General features: G+C 42.8%; 2 protein-coding genes across 2 annotated transcripts in view; one reads left to right on the top strand and one right to left on the bottom strand.

Annotated features, from left to right (window-relative positions):
* Window positions 1-238: 238 nt before the first annotated feature.
* On the bottom strand, window positions 239-17,745 carry GPN1 (GPN-loop GTPase 1). The gene is made up of 14 exons (XM_059835383.1): window positions 17,600-17,745; window positions 17,413-17,506; window positions 16,288-16,327; window positions 14,685-14,751; window positions 13,981-14,018; window positions 13,363-13,441; window positions 13,166-13,260; window positions 10,340-10,385; window positions 8,115-8,261; window positions 5,778-5,860; window positions 3,447-3,486; window positions 2,637-2,727; window positions 1,417-1,527; window positions 239-823 (listed from the first exon to the last, which is right to left on the bottom strand). The coding sequence occupies exons 1-14, from the start codon at window positions 17,708-17,710 to the stop codon at window positions 732-734; spliced, it is 1,134 nt and encodes a 377-aa protein (XP_059691366.1). The 5' UTR covers window positions 17,711-17,745; the 3' UTR covers window positions 239-731.
* A 267-nt stretch (window positions 17,746-18,012) lies between these two features.
* Window positions 18,013-20,040, top strand: part of ZNF512 (zinc finger protein 512) — a 28,981-nt gene continuing 26,953 nt past the window's right edge. The window contains exon 1 of the mRNA XM_059832236.1: window positions 18,013-18,037. Coding sequence (XP_059688219.1) covers window positions 18,014-18,037 — 24 coding nt within the window. The 5' untranslated portion in view covers window position 18,013. The remainder of the gene's footprint in view (window positions 18,038-20,040) is intronic.

The following is a 20,040-nucleotide window of genomic DNA, read 5'->3' as shown; positions in this document are numbered from 1 at the left end:
TGTTTTACATTACCTACAGACATATGCAGCCAGTACACAGCCATGCATACTTTGGTTCTCAGCCAATCAAGCCAGATTCTTTTTATTACTTTCCCTCCTGGGAACTTTCTTTACTCAGGATTTTCCTAGGAGGCATCTGTATTGTGTCTATGTAATGTAATTAAGATGCATTTGCTGCGCATCCATATGGGTGAGCTGTAAGCATAAAAAAAGAAGTCTCACATTAGAGTGGTGAAATTAAATCTGCTATTAACCATCACACATTTGTTAGTACATAAAATATATTTAATTAAAACCAAAACATCAAACACTAGATTGATGAAATTTCATGCAGCAGAGATTTCACTTGTGTCCTGGCTGCAGCAGACAGCTGTCTGCACAAGGTGAACAGAACGCACTTTTGGAGACCAGTAAGTACTCTAGATGCTAATGCTGCCAGAGCATAAAATCTAAGCTCTCAACAGGCACATCTAAAGAATCTGGAGCAAAAGAAATCGCCATCTGGTTCCTTGAGCTTCAGGAAGTCACGCTGGCAGATGGCCAAACATGCAGTCAGTTGGATATAAGACCTTCAACTCCTATGACCAACAAGAAGAAAGATACAAATATATCAAGAGGAAGCTGTTCACAGATAGAAGACTTCATGCATGGTTCCATGCAAGTTTCTTTATGCTGTTCCTTTACTTTTAACTCCATTACAAGGGATTCCAAACCCTCTACTTCTGAAGGTCTCATTCATTTGGGTTGCTTCTTCTCTGGTATTTCATCCGCGTCTCTTGCATAAAGTTTCTGAAGGCTGGTTCTTCATGACTCTCCTCGGTAACTGGGGGAAAAAAATCCACAGTTCAGCACTACTTCAGCACTTGTTCTACTTGTGTTACTGAAGAAAGCTAGAGTCAGGCTAGTCAGAGCAACACATGAAGTCTATTTGATCTTCAACTTCATTACAAGGCAAAAGAAATAAGTGATCCTAAAAATCAATGGAACAGGGAAAGAATGAAGATTAAGTCTGTGAGCTATATAAGAGAAAAATCACACGATGTAAGAACTTAAAAGATTGCTCCAAGACCAGGAGTCATAGGAAGAGGGAAGAGAGCCAGGGACAGAAACTGGTTCAGAGGTGACTGCATGCTCCAAGCATAACAAGTTGTCTGGTTTATGCATATTATACACCTACTGAAAACCATTACTTGAATAGAAAACTTACAACTGAACTTTCACAAAGGTTAGAGAGTGATTTTCACTGGACTAAGCATTGCAGCTGGGCTTCTGCTACATATGCAGACATATTAGGTGACTGAATGTTTGCTTGTTTTCTAGGCTCTCATTACAGTCAATCCAATTAATGAAATACAGAGGGTATTTCCTGACTAGGCAGGCAGCTTTTAGACCAGATCAGATCCCTCATTCCCTTACCTTCATGGTCAATGTCATCAGTATCACTCTCCCTCTCTTCCTCTTCTTCATCAAGAGTTCCTCGTGTTAGGATCAGCTCAGTGGGACCCATTGCAGAAGCATCATCAGACCCTTGAAGGGAACAGAAATGGCTATGCACAAAACAGCATGCTAACAAGTAAGTTAACTTGTGCCCTGACAATTTCTGTTTGCACATAAACACAGCAATTAAAACCTACTCTAAAGGGACAGAAAGCTGCTTCTGGATTCCAAAGATACAGGACAGACTGCATCAGCACCATACTCAACCTCATATAAGGCAACAGTTCAACCTTTCTCATATTCTAGTTTGAGTGTTTCACCTTTTCTGAAGTACTTCATTACTTCTAGTACATCCACTGCTTTATCTACACAGCAGGGTTTCTTATTCTCATGTCTCTGACAAACACATAGAAGAGCTAAGTCTGACCCATCCCTGTGCTGGTTTTGGCTGGGATGGGGTTAACTTTCTTCATAGCAGCTAGTATGGGGCTGTGTTTTGGATTGTATGGGGCTGTGTTTTGGATTTGGGCTGGAAACAATGTTGATAAAGCAGGAATGTTTTAGTTACTGCTGAGCAGGGCTCACACAGCACCAAGGCCTTTTCTGCTCCTCACCCCACCCCACCGGTGAGTGGGCTGGGGGTGCACAGGAAGTTGGGAGGGGACACAGCTGGGACAGCTGACCCCAACTGATCAAAGGGATATTCCATACCATATGACATCATGCTCAGTATATAAAGCCGGGGGAGGAAGAAGGAAGGTGGGGACATTCGGAGTAATGGCGTCTGTCTTCCCGAGCAACCGCTATGCGTGATAGAGCCCTGCTTCCCTGCAGATAGCTGAACACCTGCCTGCCGACGGGAAGTGGTGAATGAATTCCTTCTTTCGCTTTGCTTCTCCACGTGGTGTTTTTTGCTCTACTTATTAAACTGTTTTTATCTCAGCCCACGAGTTTTCTCACTTTTACTGTTCTGGTTGTCTCCCCCACCCCACCTGGGGGGAGTGAGTGAGCGGCTGTGTGGTGCTTAGTTGCCAGCTGGGCTTAAACCACGACAATCCCACAGGAACTAAAGCCCCACTCTTATTACTAACATGAAGCTGCTTTCACACTTTTGCTGTGAAGAAAGGCACTATATGACTTCTCAAGGCTGACTCTCCAGACAACTTCTGCAGTAAACTTAAATCTTCCTAGTAAGGTACCTGCAAGTGTGTTGCCCTGCACACACACACTGCCCATGTCCTTCCACAAGTGTTCCAGCTGCTCTCTCTTTTGTTTATTTTGAGCTTTCTCCTGTAGGTATAAAGTTACATGTGGATTCTGAGTACATTTAAAACATCCGTAGAAAAGTAATCTCACCCAATACTAGCAGTCTGTCCCCCAGCCAGAAAGCAGAAGTCAATGAGCAGGTCTTACATTACAACTAAGGTTACACAGAACTTTTGGATAAACATGGAAAGCAACCTTGAGCATGATGGACTTCAAGAACATTTTCAGCAGCATGGGGAAGCCGAACTCAGTGAAGCTGTTCCTGCAGAGAACTGTCTTTTGGAAAGCCAGAACTCAAGGTGAGCAGAGCTACTGATTTTGGTACTGTAATTCAGTCTTCGTTATTAATTGTCTAAGTCAAAACAGTACACTTCACTGGTGTGGAAAGATACAGTGATATTCTCAACAAATCACTTTGGAAAATTGTTTTTAAAAAAGTCTCTATCCTTCTGAATGGAAGATATAAAAATCTTTCCCAACCATTTTCTCACAATTTGCCCAAATAAATTATGCACTAAAACACTGAGCTACATCTGTTTTACAAAACATCTTTATTTTTGTGAAGATATACTCCACCAAATCTAGGAAAAGACGACAGATGGTGAGCTTCAGGACAGGAGTTTTTCCACACTGAGTATGATTAGTGAATGAAATGTTAGATCCTCCCAACATAAAGGCAATTGTGTGCATAAAAGTGACCCCAAGATACACTGCCCAGGTATACAATAGTTAAAAATACTTACCAGTGTTCTTCTCAGGCGCTCATATTCTGGACGATATTCTCTAAAAAGATAAATAAAGAAAGTCTGAAGTAAAACATGATTTGTATTAAGTAAGGATCACCTTGGAGGCTTGTTTCTACCCCAGAAAAGTTTTCTCTAGCCTTTCACGTTTGAGAGACACTTCAGAAAGACTAACAGTACTTTTTACCCAGATTTAGATTCTGAAACCAATGAATGCAAAATAAGTGAACATACTTCATTAAAATAGCAAACCTTTCTCACGCCATCTTGTTGGATAAGAAGTTAAACCGGCGTGACTGAGGTCGTTATTTCACTGCTAAATCTTATCAGCAGATCTGTAACCCTCCTCTAATCACAGACGTGACTTTCTCTGCCAGTACTTGTGCCTCCTAAGACAGCTCAATGGGATACTATACAGAAAGACTGTTCACAGACTTCCAAATTACTGTACCACTATGGGACCTTTGAAATATTTCTTTAATTAAGCAAGGATAAATTGGATGTGGATACCCTCTTCTTAGAATCATGGAATGGTTTGGGTTAGAAGGGACCTTTAAAGAACATCTGGTCTAACCTCCCTTGCCAAAGGAAGGGACATCTTTCACTAGATCAGGTTGCTCAAAGCCCCATCCAACTTGACCTTGAACACTTCCAGTGATGGGGCACCCACAGCTCCTCTGGGCAACCTGCTCTAGCATCTCACCACCCTCATGGTAAAAAATTTCTTCCTTTATGTCCAATCTAAATCTACCCTCTTTCAGTTTAAGACTATCGCCCCTTGTCCTGTCACTACAAGCCCTATCAAAAAGTTTGTCTCTCTTATAGCCCCCCTTTATATACTGAAAGGCCGCAATAAGGTTTCCCCGGAGCCTTCCCTTCTCCAGGCTGAACAACCCCAACTCTCTCAGCCTTTCTTCATAGGAGAGGTGTTCCAGTCCTCTGTTTTCATGGCCCTCCTCTGGACCTGCTCTAACAGGTCCGTGTCTGCCTTGTATCGCGGACCCCAACACTGGACACAGTGCTCCAGGCAGGGTACCATGAGAGCAGAGCAGAAAGGGAGAATCACCTTCCTCAACTTGCTGGCCACACTTCTTTTCATGCAGTCCAGGATATGATTGACTTTCTAGGCTGCAAGTGCACATTGGCAGCTTATATGAAACCCTTAACTAGGGTTTCATTATGTAGGCAGTGTATGCCAGAATAATTTTTAGGTTATGTGGTAAAACTCCTCAGCACCTCCAAAGAGCGCAGAAAGACATTTGTAGGGAGGGGAGGGAAAGCACAAATAATACCCTGCCCAGGTACTCCCAGGCCCATCACAGGAGAGCCATCAAACCATCAAAGACCCATCTCAACAAGACCAGAGGAACACAGGGTCAGGAAGGGAATCCAAATTAAGGACTCGGAGGAAGGGATACCCTATCCAGGCTTGTCCCAGGGCTGTCCCAGGAGAACCATCAGCCCCATGGTCCAGGCATGAAACCCATCACCATGCCTTATCAGAAGCTCTCTGGATCACCTTGCGAGCACAGAAGGGTGGCTGCCTAGGGGTGTGCGACACATTACAGGATGCAGGGAAAGAGCATTTGGGGATAGCACAGGATTTATTATGGGATGTTTAGGGCAGGAACCAAAGGTGCGAAAAGGGAGGATTTAGGAGGTTTGGGGACAAACAAGTGTGGGAAATAGAGGGATAAGGGAATAAAAGGGTCTATTTGCATGTAAGCCGAGACTAGGCAGTATGCAGACCTGGAGGCATGACCAGGCCAGACGAATCAGACCTAGGAGCATGAAGCTGTAACAGCCTCTCTCCAGCTATCCAATCCAGCATGATATATTTTCCTCTAACAATAATCTGTGTTCTGGTTTAGGTATTTCCAAGTAATCCAAGCTACTGGATTTGCTTTCTAATGTTGTAGAGCAGCCAGGCAGTATTTTATGGGGAGGAATCCAGTAAGGCGCAAATTCTCAAAGAATTACTGAATTTCAACTTGCTCATCTATTCAGTGTGCCAAACTGATCTGTTAGCTTCCTGAGGACAATTTAAATCTTAATCATTGTACGGAATCAGAGGAAAAAAGTATCTTCGCAGATTTGCTGGCACAGATAGCTTTTACTTTTTCACTGAACAGTTAGCACAATAAATTTACATTTGTATAGTTCATTTTGACTGCTGCTTTTCATGCTGACTCTTGCACATAAGTTTATTAGAAACCCTAGACTACCTTGGCTGTGAAAAGTGAACAGTCCTTCAAATCAAAGGAGTGGGCTCATGAACCAGTAACTTCAGCAAGTAGTCACTGGGTCAGGGACCAAAGGTTATCACCTTACCTCTCATATTCATCTACAGCTTTAGAAAGCTGAACAAAAAAATCATCCAGTCCTGTGCCGAGCACAGCAGAAACACCAACCACCTACAAAAGAAAACCATATACCAGAAATGAAGAGTAACTGAAATAAGTTTTTAGGTAACTGATGGATGATCAGAGCTGGAAAGACTAAGCAGTATCTTTAAAAAATATATAAGTAGGGGAATCTAATGATACCCATTTAATCATCACAAAGGCATCAGAGTATGCAGTAATAGTTCTGCTTCTGTCATTCCAACTTTCAAACGCTTTCTCCACCTGCTGTTAATGTTTGCTACCTCTGTTTTTTGTTCGGTTGGGTTCTTCTGTTTTTTCTTTCCTTCTTTCTCTCATTTAACTCAGGAACCTGGGTTTTTCTGTCTGTTTTTCAAATTTTACCATAGGGCGGGGCAACAGTTGGGGAAAAAAAAGAAAACCTGGCTCTGCACCCATCCTTGTACCTCTAATCTCAATACCCCACAAAAACCATAGTTAAGACAATGCAATGCCTAAACATAATGAACAAGATAGGGCAATTCAAAAGAAAGACCAAGTCTTTCTTCCGTTTACTTGGTTATTGTTAATAATCCAAGTACTCATTCTGAACCTAGTAGTATAAGTGGTTAGTATGACCGCTGCAATATCAGTGTACTAGAATTAAAGAGCAAAATAGACCACAATAACTGACCTTTTGCCTCTGAAGTTCTGTCTAATACTTTGTATTTAGCTGAAGCACATTTTAAAAGGTACCCAATCCAACCCCCAGAAGAGCAAGAGATGGAGAATTTAATCAGTTACTATGGCAATATATTCAAAACGCACATCTGCTTTCTAATTTGAACTTGTCCGTCATTAGACTTCTGGTCATTTGTTCTGCTTTTATTAAATCAATTATCTAAAAATACCTTTAATTAAGACTATTACTAGCCAGTACTTGGTGACCCTTAAGAATCTTACATTTTCTAATGAAAATTCTCCCTTTTTCATAAGCAAGAGAGTCTTAACTACTCACTTCCAAATGTAAGACTTTTTCCAACACAGCCTTGCATTTTGTCAATAGCACAGTAAATATGCAGACAATCAAGCGTTCCACAGGATTTTAAGCATTAGTCTAGGTACTGTGCCGATATATATTTATATTTATACTTTCATTGCACTTAAGTACAAGCTGCCTTCTACTCTCTAATGCTCTGCATATGTCCTACTCTCCAGTCTACTATTCTAATAGATATGACATGCATACAAACAGTTGATTAGCAAATGAGGAGTAGGAAGTGCTTTAGTCCTGTATATGGCACCACTACAGTCCATTTTGAAATACTGTATACTGTATATTGTTATTGTATATTATCATTATCATTATCTATATGAATGGAATCACTTACTTATTTTCATTGCCTTTCTTGTCATATCCATAAAGCCATCTGATTGCTTTTTCTTAAGTTAGAGGTGATGAAAACCACAATTAGCTGAACCCTTTTAGCACAGACTATGGAATCATTAACATCCTCCAATGTATAGTGTTTTCAGAGAAACTGAATGGATTTGTCCTCTGAAAACCTGGTAAGCGGAAAAAAACCCACTTTTTCTTCCATCAGCAAATATACAGGACAGTTTCTGTTTGTTTTTGAGATTCTTTCCCTTTTTCCTACATAGTAAATTGCCCAACTGTACTTGAAACTTTCAGAACAAGGAAAATTATCTCAGATGGGAGACTCTGCAAGATAGAACCCTACCTCTTAACAGACTATCTTAGCTGTCTTCTGATGGTTAATCACAATTCAGTATTAAATAATTCAGGCTGCCACTCAGTGTGACAAGCAACTAAAGTTACTTGATGTTCAAACCAGCAAATCCTCACCCCCAATGCAAGGCTCATCAACAAATTCCAGTTCAAAAAGGCAGTGCAAAGCCCTTTTACAGAAGGGCAGAATGGTTGAGGTTGGAAGATACCTCTGGAGATCATCTAGTCCAAGCTCTCCTGCTCAAAAAGCAAGATTAACTAGAAAAGGTTGTTCAAGATCTTGTCTGAGCATGTTTTGAGTATCTCCGAGGACGGAGACTCCACAATTTCTCTGGACCAGCTGTTCCAGTACTCAATCAGTAGAATTAGACTAATTCTTTTCTCCTCTTCTGTATAAACATAGTTTCCTCTATTTCACTTTGTGTCTATTGCCTCTTGTCCTTTCACTGGGCACCACTGAAAAGAGCCTGCCTCTGTCTTCCTTACAGGTATTTATACACATCAATAATATCCTCCTTGAGCTTTCTCTTCTCCAGGCTTTTATGAGAGGTAGTAAAAAAAAAGGAAGATTCTTACCTTCAGTGAACTGTAAAATTCATCCAACACTAAACTCATAGAACGAGTCAGGTTACTGACATAGGATGTCTCTTGATTCAGGGCATCCTGAAAAGTCTCAAAGTCCTGCATCCATTCTACTGCAAAACTGTGGTCAATTATGTCAGTCTGGAAGGGGAAGAGAAAATTTTCAGAACTAATAAAGATAAATTCTAAGCCTTAGGCTGTTAAGTGGACAAACAAGAAATTTCCATTTTAAACTTACTTTCAAAATGCTGATCTTTTCAAAATATTCAGCCCTAGTCTGAAGTTTTCCAAGCTCTGTTTTATCAAACCAACTACTTGAATACAGGAAGAGAAGATAAACCCCCACTATCCCAGTTTTAAGAAGGCATGCTTAAGGAAACAATTGCAAGTCTAAAGTCTTCTATGGTTTATTGGAAAGGGGCATCCAAAAATTGCATACTGCACAAGAAAGTTTAAGTTGTAAACATTGGATCATATTATTGAGGCCAGACAAGAACAATCCTCATTGAAGATCCCATCCTTTCTTGATTGGCTTGGGGGTCAGGGGGGAGAGGGAGCCATTTCCACACTGGGTAACAGCCTACAGGATCTTTAAAAAAGTAAGCTGTGCTCTGACCTGAAGAAGTTATAAACTAAACTCAGTGCAAGATGATGGACACAAACAGGTGACAGGGTTCCATAATTTTACATGGATTAGTATGCAGTCTACTAGAGAGTTTTATAAACATATCTTACCACATGTATATCCACTATTATCACAATATAGAGGTGTCTAAAACTCCAATATATTTCATTTCCCAGCACCAATGAGAAGGAGGAAAATAGATAAAGTATTGCCTAGCATTAGTCAAATAATTCGAGACAGAACTGAATCCATCAAGAGTCAGAGCCTGAGTTAGCTTGATTAAATTCTATAAATAAAATTAAATCAACTCTACAAATTACGTTTTTTTTTTTCCTCTGCAAATCTTAACATTCCTTACATCTTTATGTTTGTCACTGCACATATATCAGTTCCTTGGGATTCTTCCATTCTTATCAAGAGTCAATTTTAAAATGCTTGTCAAAAATTCTTCAAATGTCGTTGGCTAAACATCAGATCAAAATGAATTTTAAAGTTATGAATCCTAAGCCTTGGGCCTACCTTTCCTTACATATTCTGATGAAGTCCCATTTCTTTCAGTCTTTCAAAAAATGTATGTTCTTAAGAGAGAATGATTTTCATACCTCATGCCTTTTTCTACAGAAAAAGCTTAACAGCTTATTCTAAAATTACCGTCTAGTTAGAAAGAAAACAGTGTACAAAAACTTGCTAAGCAAGCAAGCGTATATCAAAGACATACATGGTTTGGGTCACTGGGAAGATGTGTGTAGTTGGAGTACATCAGACACTAATCCTACTTGGCTGGTGTGAGGTAGAATTTCACATTCAAAGCATGGGTTTTCTAGAGGAAGTGTATGGGATATACGTGCACGCACACACAAAGCTTGCTATGTTGGGGAGAAATTCCTTGAATACAAAGGATGTCTGTGGGGAAAAGACAGAGTACTCACACCAAAAATCTAATGGGATTCTTTTAATACGTGAAATTGTTATGTCTAAAGAGCCAGCTAGCTGTTAAGTTCAAAAGCATTCCTTTAAGGCTACAAGTAACTTACACAACAGTGGATTTATATCCTTAGGCTAGTATCTGCTTTCTGGCAAATACTGGCATATTTTTAGTGTCCCTGATCAGGACCAAACACCTTTTGTTAAGTTTTGCCTGCTACAATACATGGGACTCCTTCCTCAAAACAGGCAGGTATTACACAATTACTACTGTGAGTCATCAGCCTGCTGCTGAGCAGAAATAATTAATGATTGAGACAATTGTTCTGAGGAGGCAGGTGACTGTAAGAGCAGACTCAGTAATGAACTTACCCTTATGTTACAAAGTTAAGTTTCCTTACAGCCTAGGGTTAAGGTGCAAAACTTTTTTCAACTTGTTAGTATCATCTCTAACTTGAATGTTTGGGTGTAACTGTCCATCCCTGATTCTTCTTGTGCATTTGTATACGAGACTAAAAACCCCTTTTAGATTCGGTTTTCAGCCTGCAGCTTCCTCCCAGCCTCTCTTTTCTAGAAAATCTATTATTGTAGTGAGACAAAGACACTACAGCAAAGCAAGCTAAACAGAACAATATTCCACTAGGACACAGAAACCATAGCTTTAACTTACTTTGTTCATGACAACAATGAAAGGTAGCTTTGTCTTGTACAGGATACTGGAGGGGGGCGGGAACAACAAAAAAAAAAAACCACACAAAAAAAAAGTTAAAAATTAATTTAAATCTCACTAGAATAGAAAAAAAGTTAAGCATAAGATGGACAAGATTTGTGCAAAACTGAATACATCTGACTTCAAAAGATAATTATTTTCCTCTGCATCAATTAGAATGTAATTTTCACCCAGATCTTGCTTACCATAGTTGAACAAAATATGCCCCCCCAAGATGTAAGTGCATGTCTGTAAGATATAAAATCTCCTTCTACACCCCCAGTTGATTTTGATTACTGTTTTCTATGACTCTCAGATCCCAGTTTTTAACTCTCTTTGCATTTTCTAATTATTTTGACTCAAACTGTAGGTTCTGAGATATTATCCGTGAACTGAGCAATGATTCAAATAACTCAAAACATCTATAAAGCAAAAATACCTTGAAACATGAGCTTACATATTCATTTCACAGTATATATTCTAGCATCTTTTGCTCAACGCTAATGTCAGAAAATGCAGCATGTAATAAGACATGTTTTGCATACTCCTATCACAATGATATAGCTTTTGACCTTGGTACAAGGATTGAGAGGTTTTTTGAAAACTTTTTACCAACATTTACCATGAATTATGACAGCTCTAGATATGTTGATCTTTACATAGGTATTTAGTGCCTGGTTTAACATAAAAGAAAACAGATAAATCTGTGTACGAGGAGGAACACAATAAATCAAGAACTCCATGCTATGCTGAGCTCCAAACAAATCTTGAAGAGTCACTGAAAGTATTATTAAAAAAATAGAATAAAACATTATGTGTTTACAAGAAGGAGCTTAAACTAGGCTATCTTGATACATCTTAGATAAATGATTTTATAAGCAACAGGCAATGTATTAGATCTGATGTAACTAGTCTTTGTCATACTAAGGTCTCATGGATTATTTAATGCCTTCAGCAGGAGTTTTGACCCAATGACCTCCAGATGTCCGCTAGCATCTAAATTTTTGCTTATCCAATGGGAAAACCACTAAGAGAGAGAATAACCAAAACAGCAGATTAAGTGGTTATGAGGCATCAATATGCGCTTGCAGCCCAGAAAACCAACTGTTTCCTGTGCTGCACCAAAAGAAGCATGGCCAGCAGGTCGAGGGAAGTGATTCTCTGCCTCTACAACATTCTCGTGAGACCCCGCCTGCAGCACTGTGTCCAGCTCTGGGGCCCACGGTACAAGAAAGACACGGACCTGTTAGAGCAGGTCCAGAGGAGGGCCATGAAAACAAACAGAGGACTGAAACGCCCCTCCTATGAAGAAAGGCTGAGAGAGTTGGGGTTGTTCAGCCTGGAGAAGAGAAGTCTTCAGAGACACTTTATTGTGACCTTTAAGTATAAGAAGGAGCTTATAAGAAAGATGGAGAGAGACTTTTTACCAAGGCCTGTAGCGGCAGGACAATGGTCTTAAACTGAAAGCCCAAGGACGGCCGAGCCCAGAGAGTTGTGGTGAATGGAGTCAAATGCAGTTGGCAGCCAGTCACAAGCGGAGTCCCCCCAGGGCTCAGTTTTGGGACCGGTCTTGTTTAATATATTTATCAATGATGTGGATGAGGGGATTGAGTGCTCCCTCAGCAAGTTTGCAGATAACACCAAGTTGGGCAGAAGTGTTGATCTGCTTGAGCGTAGGAAGGCTCTGCAGAGGGATCTGGACAGGCTGGATCGATGGGCCCAGGCCAACTTTATGAGGTTCAACAAGGCTGAGTGCCGGGTCCTGCACATCGGTCACAACAACCCCATGCAATGCTACAGAGCTTGGGGACAAGTGGCTGGAAAGCTGCCCTGCAGAAAAGGACCTGAGGGTGTTGGTCGACAGCCGGCTGAAGATGAGCCAGCAGTGTGCCCAGGTGGCCAAGAAGGCCAACGGCATCCTGGCCTGTATCAGAAACTGTCGCCAGCAGGAGTAGGGAGGCGATCGTGCCCCTGTACTCGGCGCTGGCAAGGCTGCCCCTCACTGCAAGAAGGACATTGAGGTGCTGGAGCGTGTCCAGAGAAGGGTGACGAAGCTGGTGAGGGGTCTGGAGCACAAGCCTTATGAGGAGCAGCTGAGGGAGCTGGGGTTGTTCCGTCTGGAGAAGAGGAGGCTGAGGGGAGACCTTATCACTCTCTACAATTACCTGAAAGGGGGTTGTGGGGAGTTGGGTGTTGGTCTCTTCTCCCAAGTGACTAGCGACAGGACAAGAGGAAATGGCCTCAAGTTGCGTCAGGGGAGGTTTTGGCTGGATATTAGGAAAAATTTCTTTACTGAGAGAGTGGTGAAACACTGGAACAGGCTGCCCAGGGAGGTGGTGGAGTCATCCTCACTGGAGGTGTTCAAGGAACGTGTGGACATGGCACTGTGGGACATGGTTTAGTGGGCATGGTGGTGTTGGGTTGATGGTTGGACTTGATGATCTGACAGGTCTTTTCCAACCGTAGTGATTCTGTGATTCTGAAAGAGGGTAGGTTTAGATTGGACATAAGGAAGAAATTTTTTTATGATGAGGGTGGTGAGGTGCTGGAGCAGGTTGCCCAGAGGAGCTGTGGGTGCCCCATCACTGGAAGTGTTTAAGGTCAAGTTGGACGGGGCTTTGAGCAACCTGATCTAGTGAAAAATGTCCCTGCCCAAGGAAGGGGGGGTGGACTAGATGGTCTTAAAGGTCCCTTCCAACCCAAACCATTCTACGATTCCCCTCCAAAATAAGTATCAAAGACACACAGCAATCAAAGTAGATGGACTGCATTTTCAGCTTTTCTTACCTGCAGGCATACAGCATGTTGGACATAAAGGTGATAGGGTTAGTACTGCGAGAGGTGTCCATCACATAAACAACAACTGAAGGAAAAGAGGAAGCCTGAAAACACAAAGTAAAAGATACTTCAATTAGAAGTACATGCTGTTGAACAGCCACTTCTTTCATACAGCCTCACTGTCATGTCATGTAGAAAACACTTACCAAGGCCTCAGTTATGATGGTTCCTGATGCTGACCAGGTGAATACCTCAATTTGCCCTGGTGTGTCAATAACAACATACCTGGTAAGAAGCCCCCCCAACAAACAATAAGGGAAAATTAGTTAAGCACAAGGTCCTGTTCTGGCTGAACTACCACAAGCACGTAATGGCTAATAACATCATTATTCTGCTACAAATCAGAAAAGCTTCTCCCAAACAGTGACAAGATTTATGGGCATGCCTGAATATTTCCTGTGTGAATTTTGTAACTAAAAAGCTCATGCTCTCTTCAGATTCTATTAAAGTTGAACGCATCAATTTGACAGACACTTAGTACTGAAAACTCTTCTGAAGAATTAATTGTTGCCTATTTGAACAGTACATGAGAAAAAATGTCAATCTAACAGAAGACAAGAAAAGCAGAACTGGAATCAGCAGACATTTTTTCGATGTATCCAAAGAAAGTCTAGTTTATCTGTTCTAATTCTATGCCCTTTTCCACAGAAAATTTACACCAAAGCTGAAAAACAACTAGAAAACATGCAGAGAACCTTTTTAGGACTTCACATGGTTTTCCCACACTGATCCCAGAAAAGTAGAACTTGGTAGAATGTACTCACTTGGATGCATTTTGTCTTTTTTCAATAAACTTCATCACCTGATTGAAAAAGAAGGACTATACTTTGTATTTAGGCTCACAACAGGAAACTTTCATAATCATTTCATAACAGAAACTACATTAACTTGCACAGTGGCATGTACGTATCAAAAGATTAAAGTCTCTAAACTTTTCAGTGTGTGAAAATGCCCTACTAAGGAAGGGTGGAAAATGCTCAGACACTGCACAGGTCAAAGACAACCTTGATTTTGTCTGCGTTCTAGTACCCAGCTAAAGAAATGGCATGACAAATGTAGTTGTTCCCTACCTTTTTACTAAGAGATTGTGCATTGTCTCAGTATCTTGCATAAGTTCCCACCCCAGCACTGATTTAGCATTACGATTTAAGAGAGCAGTGAATTATCAAATAACCCTAGGAAAACTTAACCCATTTCCAGAAGTGAGCTTCCCTACTTCAAAATCAGAGCGTTCATATGAAAGATTTTATAGTGAACGTAGTGCAACAGAACAGTTATATACAAAGACTAAAGAATGTTCTGTACACATGGCTTCTGACTGTTACTTTTAAAAAAGCTGAAAAACTGAAATCTCTCAAATGAAAGCTAACCAAACACAGTGCTCTCTGAGACTCCGAATACACAAAAAACCCCACAGTCTCCCAGCACAGTATTTGTAGCACAGTATCACATAGGAACAACCTCATACCTGATCAAATCTTGTAGCAAAGAGATTGAGAGAGGTCACTATTCCACCATTTGGGCCCAGCCCATATCTAGACGCTTCATTTAGGAAAGCAGATGATTATGCAGACCTCAGGGGGCTTCTTTATCAATTCTGGTAACAGTTGGCCATGTACAATGCACATTGGATACCTTGCAGCAAAAGATAACACCCCTAATACACAATTAAGTCTTTTAAGTCATGCAGTAGCATAACAAATACAAAGCGGTCTCTCTCTTGCCCAAACATGTGTGATTGGAAAAGGAAAAGAGGCTATGCCGTGGCTTCCCCGTGCCATTATTCAAACACTACCATTCTGGACAAAGAGAAAATATACGTATGTGTATACATCAAAGCCATCTTTGTCTTTCCAAAAAGATTTACAACAGAGCCAGTAACCCAGAATTTAACAATGTCCTGAATGCACTTAATTTTAAGAATTTATACTTCAAAAGATAATTAAAAGATTTCTTCCACCAGTAAATTTTTAGCAGACTTTAAATGATAATGGGAATGAATGTTGTAAAGATACTTGAATTGTCAGCTTAAAGATGAAGATTTCAAAATCCTTTTTCATGCAGACAGATCTATATACTAATTATGTCCAAAGAAACAAAGAAATTTTTTTTTTTAACTGCATAAGAACTAGCACTGGTTCATCAGTACATACTGTCTTCTAGGGCTACTACTCTCAGTATCCAAACACAAGGCCAGACACCCTCCTTAATCACTATTTAATGAGATGCTTAAACTCCAGTAATGGCTAACAGACACAGTAAAGCAAATAATGCACCTACATACCAAACTGAAACTTATACTTGGATGTTTTGCTGGTAACTCCAAATCAAAACAACAGCCAAAATCAAGAATCCTATCCCCCACCATCTTTATTCTCATCTAAAATATTAAATTTAAGAGCCACACTAGCAAGTCAAATCCAAACACTGTATATTATCTCCATCTGCACAAGCTATTACTTAGGAGTCAAAGGACCTCCATACCCCTCTGGAAGTGCAGTCATTTCAGCGTAATGTTACTGAACTACAGTCATCAAAGTACTGTGAAGGAAGAGCCAACAGTCCAATGTCTTTGAGATTCAGAAAGACAACAGTGCTTTGATTATGGTCAAACAATGTGGAAATAGTTTTCTCCACCTACTACCAGCAAATAGGAATTTGCATATTTGTTTATAACAAATAAAACTAGATCTGTTAAAACATGGGGAAAAGGCTGCTGGCTTCCACAAAGAAAGATAAAAGCGCTTTGAAAGAACAACGGGGTGGGGGGGTGGGGGGGTGCGGGGAAGATGTGGGCAGAGTGCTTATTATTTGTAAAAACATATTATTAGGCAGAATCACTTTTAGCACAGGAGAAAATTACTTAAGGAGTATCAAATCTTAGAGAACATACTTTTCTAACCTCACATGCAAGAAATACATAGTCAAAAACTTCTGCTCTATCCGCAACATTCTGCATTACTGCAATCCCCAACACCTCCTGCCCCCTTCATCATAGCATGCAGAAGTGACAGACTATTTTCACAAAATCTGAGATTTCAAGTATCATTATTTAGACAAAAAAAGGATACTGTTTCATGACTTCTTTGTACTTCACAGTGTCCCTGATATCTAGAGGAGGAAGACATATAAATAGTTTTAGGACATCACTTTTAAAATATCCGTCTTCATCGATTTGCTGATAGGTGAAAGCCCTTCTTTTTCTAGCAAGTCTCCTTTTGTCTCAGGAATAGATCTAGCACCAATAGGAAAAATCTCCCAAGCAGAATAAGTAAAATCTAACAGATTAGCTATGCTCTCAACATACGTATGAAACCCAATGTAATTCACGTGAAACACCACCGATTTAGGTATTTAGCAGTAACCGCTTTAGTTGACTTTCATTCTCAGCTGATCAACATCAGTCAACAAAGTATACACATCTAATTGCATTATTAGAGATCCACCACTAGAACAGATACTCTAATTATTCATCTGACATGAATAAAACAACTTTGGTATCCACACTGCCTTTCTTATCCTCTGCAGAGGCAGGCTGACAAACTTCAGAATGTTTAAGAGACAGGACCCTCACAAACCTAATGATTGGTAAGCCTTTTGGAACGGCTAAACCATAAGGTCTGTTTTATTGTTAAGGTATTTTCTCTAAAATTCATGCCCTTTAAAGTGCTCTAAAGAAGTTATTTGGTAGCACATATGGCTACCACTGTTCTGGATGCATGGAATCAGATCGAATCTGCTAATATGTTCATCGCTGACAAAGGAAAAAACCCACAAGAACCCATACACATCAAATCACACCAGATGATGTAAAAAAAAAAAAAAATGTACAAACGCAACGGAAGAAAGCCTTTAGTCCTAAAAATTCATATGTTAAAGACTAGTAGGAAAAAGGAGTTAAATTAAAAAAAAAAAAAAAATCTTAAAGTCCTTCTTGTGTTAGTACTTGGAATCTCTTAATATAATGAATATAAGCAACCTAGCCAAATACCTCACGTACCCCCTTCCCCCCCCGCTTCCGTGAAACACGAAAAGCAGTATACCAAAAATGGTGTTATTTATTTATGACCAAACATACTGGCTTTATTCTGGCGGACTGCACAAACAGGCCACACCTCTGGTCCGGGACCACCCCTTCCCTCACACGGCCCATCACCCGCCACGGCCTGGGGCTGAGCCAGGGCGGCAGGACTCACCGATGTTGACGGGGAAGGGCAGGTCATGCACGGCGGGGTCCAGGTTGATCACGTACGGAGGGCAGCGTTGCCCATGCAGGTGGGCCGCGAGCCGCTACGGGGACACGAGGAGGCGTCAGGCCCCACTGGACGGGTGGGCAGCGCTGGGGAAACCGGCAGCTCCCCAGAGCACCCCACCGCCCCTCACCTGCACGAAGGTGGTTTTCCCAGAGCCGGCCATGCCCAACACCAGCACGCACACCGGCGTCGTAGCCGTAGTCGGGGTCGTAGTCGCCGCCTGCCCGCCGGCCGCCGCCATCTTCCCAGCACCCACTTGTCCTTCCGGGGCGCGGGGCGGACGGCGCGGCGGGGGGGGGCCGTCATGACGCGCGCGGGACCCCGCTGTCACCCTGCCGCCGCTGGCCGGGTACGCACTGCGGGCTCGCGCGGCCTCCCCGCGCTGGACAGCCCAGTCGGGGCGCGGGGGCAGCTGGCAGCACCCCCCCGCCGGGCTCGGGGCCGGCTGCAGCCGTGCGGAGGCGGCCGGAAGCGGGCGGGCGGGACCTCGCGGCGGTGCGCGGGCGGGCGGAGCGCGTGCTGACGTGGCGGCGGCGGCGGCACCATGCGGGGCGGCGGCGGGGGCTCGGTGAGTGCCTGGGGTCCTCGCCACCTGCGCTGCCGGCTGCTGCCCCGGGGCCGCGCGGCCTGGCTGTGGCCGGGGGGCGGGGGGGGGCGCGCACGGGGCCGGAAGCCGCCGCGAGATGAGCTCCGCCGCCGCGACGGCGGGAGCGGGCCGGCGCCGTCGGAACAGCCGCGGTGGGACTTCTGCTTCGCCCCGAGTGTCTCGCTGGGCTTGGGACTGGAAGGAGAGGGGGCCCGGCCGGCCCCGTGCCGATCTGCGCGGTGAGGCCTCGGCGAGGAGCGGCCCCCGCTCTGTTTGCCGCCGCCCCTCGGCTGGGCCCTGTCCCGAGCAGGCGGGCGGCGAGCGGGACCCGCTCGGGCTGCCCGGACAGCCGACAGCGGCGGCGGGAACTCCTGCTTTCCGATTGAAGGCCTGGCCCACCGACACCGAGCCCGGGGAGCGCTCCGGAGCAGGGTGCTGCTGGCTCCCGGCGGCAGTCGTGCGTTTTGTCCAAAAGGTCTTCATTGCAGGAGACGGTGGTCCATGAAATAGGCAGGTAGAAACGGAAACGTGGGCCTGAAACAGGGAGTTCCCCCAAGGGTGCTGCGCCATCACAGCGGCCCCGGGTCCCGCGGGTGTTCCCTCGGGGGTAGGAACAGTCACAGCAGTGCAGGACACCTCGTGCTTCCACTGACACCCCTCTGTGGCTGTGGGACTGGCTGACTAGCAGTTGCTATACCATTCTCCTGACCTCAGGGAGGGTTTCTATGCAGTGCTTAAACACCATCTTTCCAGAGGCGTGGTTGTGGAGTAGCCTTTCTCCAGCAGCAGGCCGTGTTCCAGGTCGCAGAAACATCCCACGGTCCATTGGGAGGAAGAAATGGCCCATTCGCAAATGAAGTTTCTTCATCTTTTCAGGCTCTAGGCTGCTGTTTCTCTTTTTCTAACCTGTGCAAGGAAGTTGGCTTTTCTGTTTTCCATATGTCCAGGCCTTGGGCGTTCCTGCATATGTTAGGTCTTTGTTTTCTAAGCGGGAAGTACACCGTGTAAATAAAAAACATTCAAAACTTAAACACCGGATTTTCTAGATGATTCCGTCGTAATTGCTGCTATCAGATTCTCAGAAAGGAAGGCTAGACAGATAGCTGTACTCCTTTTTTTTTTTCAGATCCTTAACTGTAACCTAAATTCTTCATACTGATCTTCTCTTTTTTCTGCAATATTTTTTAGTTCTAAAAAAAAAAAATCCTAAAACATGTGCCATGTTTGTCAATCATCTAGGTTCTTCTAGTGGTGGATTAGGCCAGCCAATTGCAGCAGACTATGCCTGCCTGTTTGTTCATTTTTATCATTATAACTTCACAGGCCTAATTTTTCTAGCTGCTGCTCAATGAGGTTTCTCCACGTTTGTGATGTAGGGGTTTCCCAAACACTGCTGTTTGCACTACTAGATGAGTGTAAACCATGTCAAAGTAACACAGGCACAGACGTTCAATTGACTTTTCATCCAGAGAAGACAAGATATGATTGTGAAGTCATTGGTCAAGCAGTTGTGAATTTCTCTCCTGCTGCTTTCCTAACCTTTCCATGAGAGGAGATGCTGGGGTTGGAGGTCCAAGGAGAATCTGACACTCCATAGCCACAGTTTAAGAATTTATCTAGTTGATGTCACTGCCCGCTACTGAATTTCTTACCTGGTGGTTGGGGTGTCTCTCACTGACTATGGTCCTGGGAAGAGTGAAATAGTGCTTGTTCCTATGCATAAATTAGAAGGCAAGAGCATGAAAGACAGATTGAAGTTAATTTTTTTTCAGTGCATTTTTTTTAGTGGTGAATTTCATTTGCCTTGAAGCTGCCTATTCCCTAGTTTTGATACAGCACCTGAAGTTTCTCAGCATCTCCTCCTGACAAGTCATCACATTTTCATGTCTGCAAATTCTGTCATATCCCTGTTTGCTGATTTCCCCAGATAATGTGTAGCATTTATTTCTAATAACTAAAGCACTTCAGCTGAATACGTGCATTAC

Source organism: Gavia stellata, chromosome 2 (assembly GCF_030936135.1).
Source record: "Gavia stellata isolate bGavSte3 chromosome 2, bGavSte3.hap2, whole genome shotgun sequence".
Taxonomy (NCBI): Eukaryota; Metazoa; Chordata; class Aves; order Gaviiformes; family Gaviidae; genus Gavia; species Gavia stellata.
This window is presented reverse-complemented; position numbering and strand designations above follow the sequence as displayed.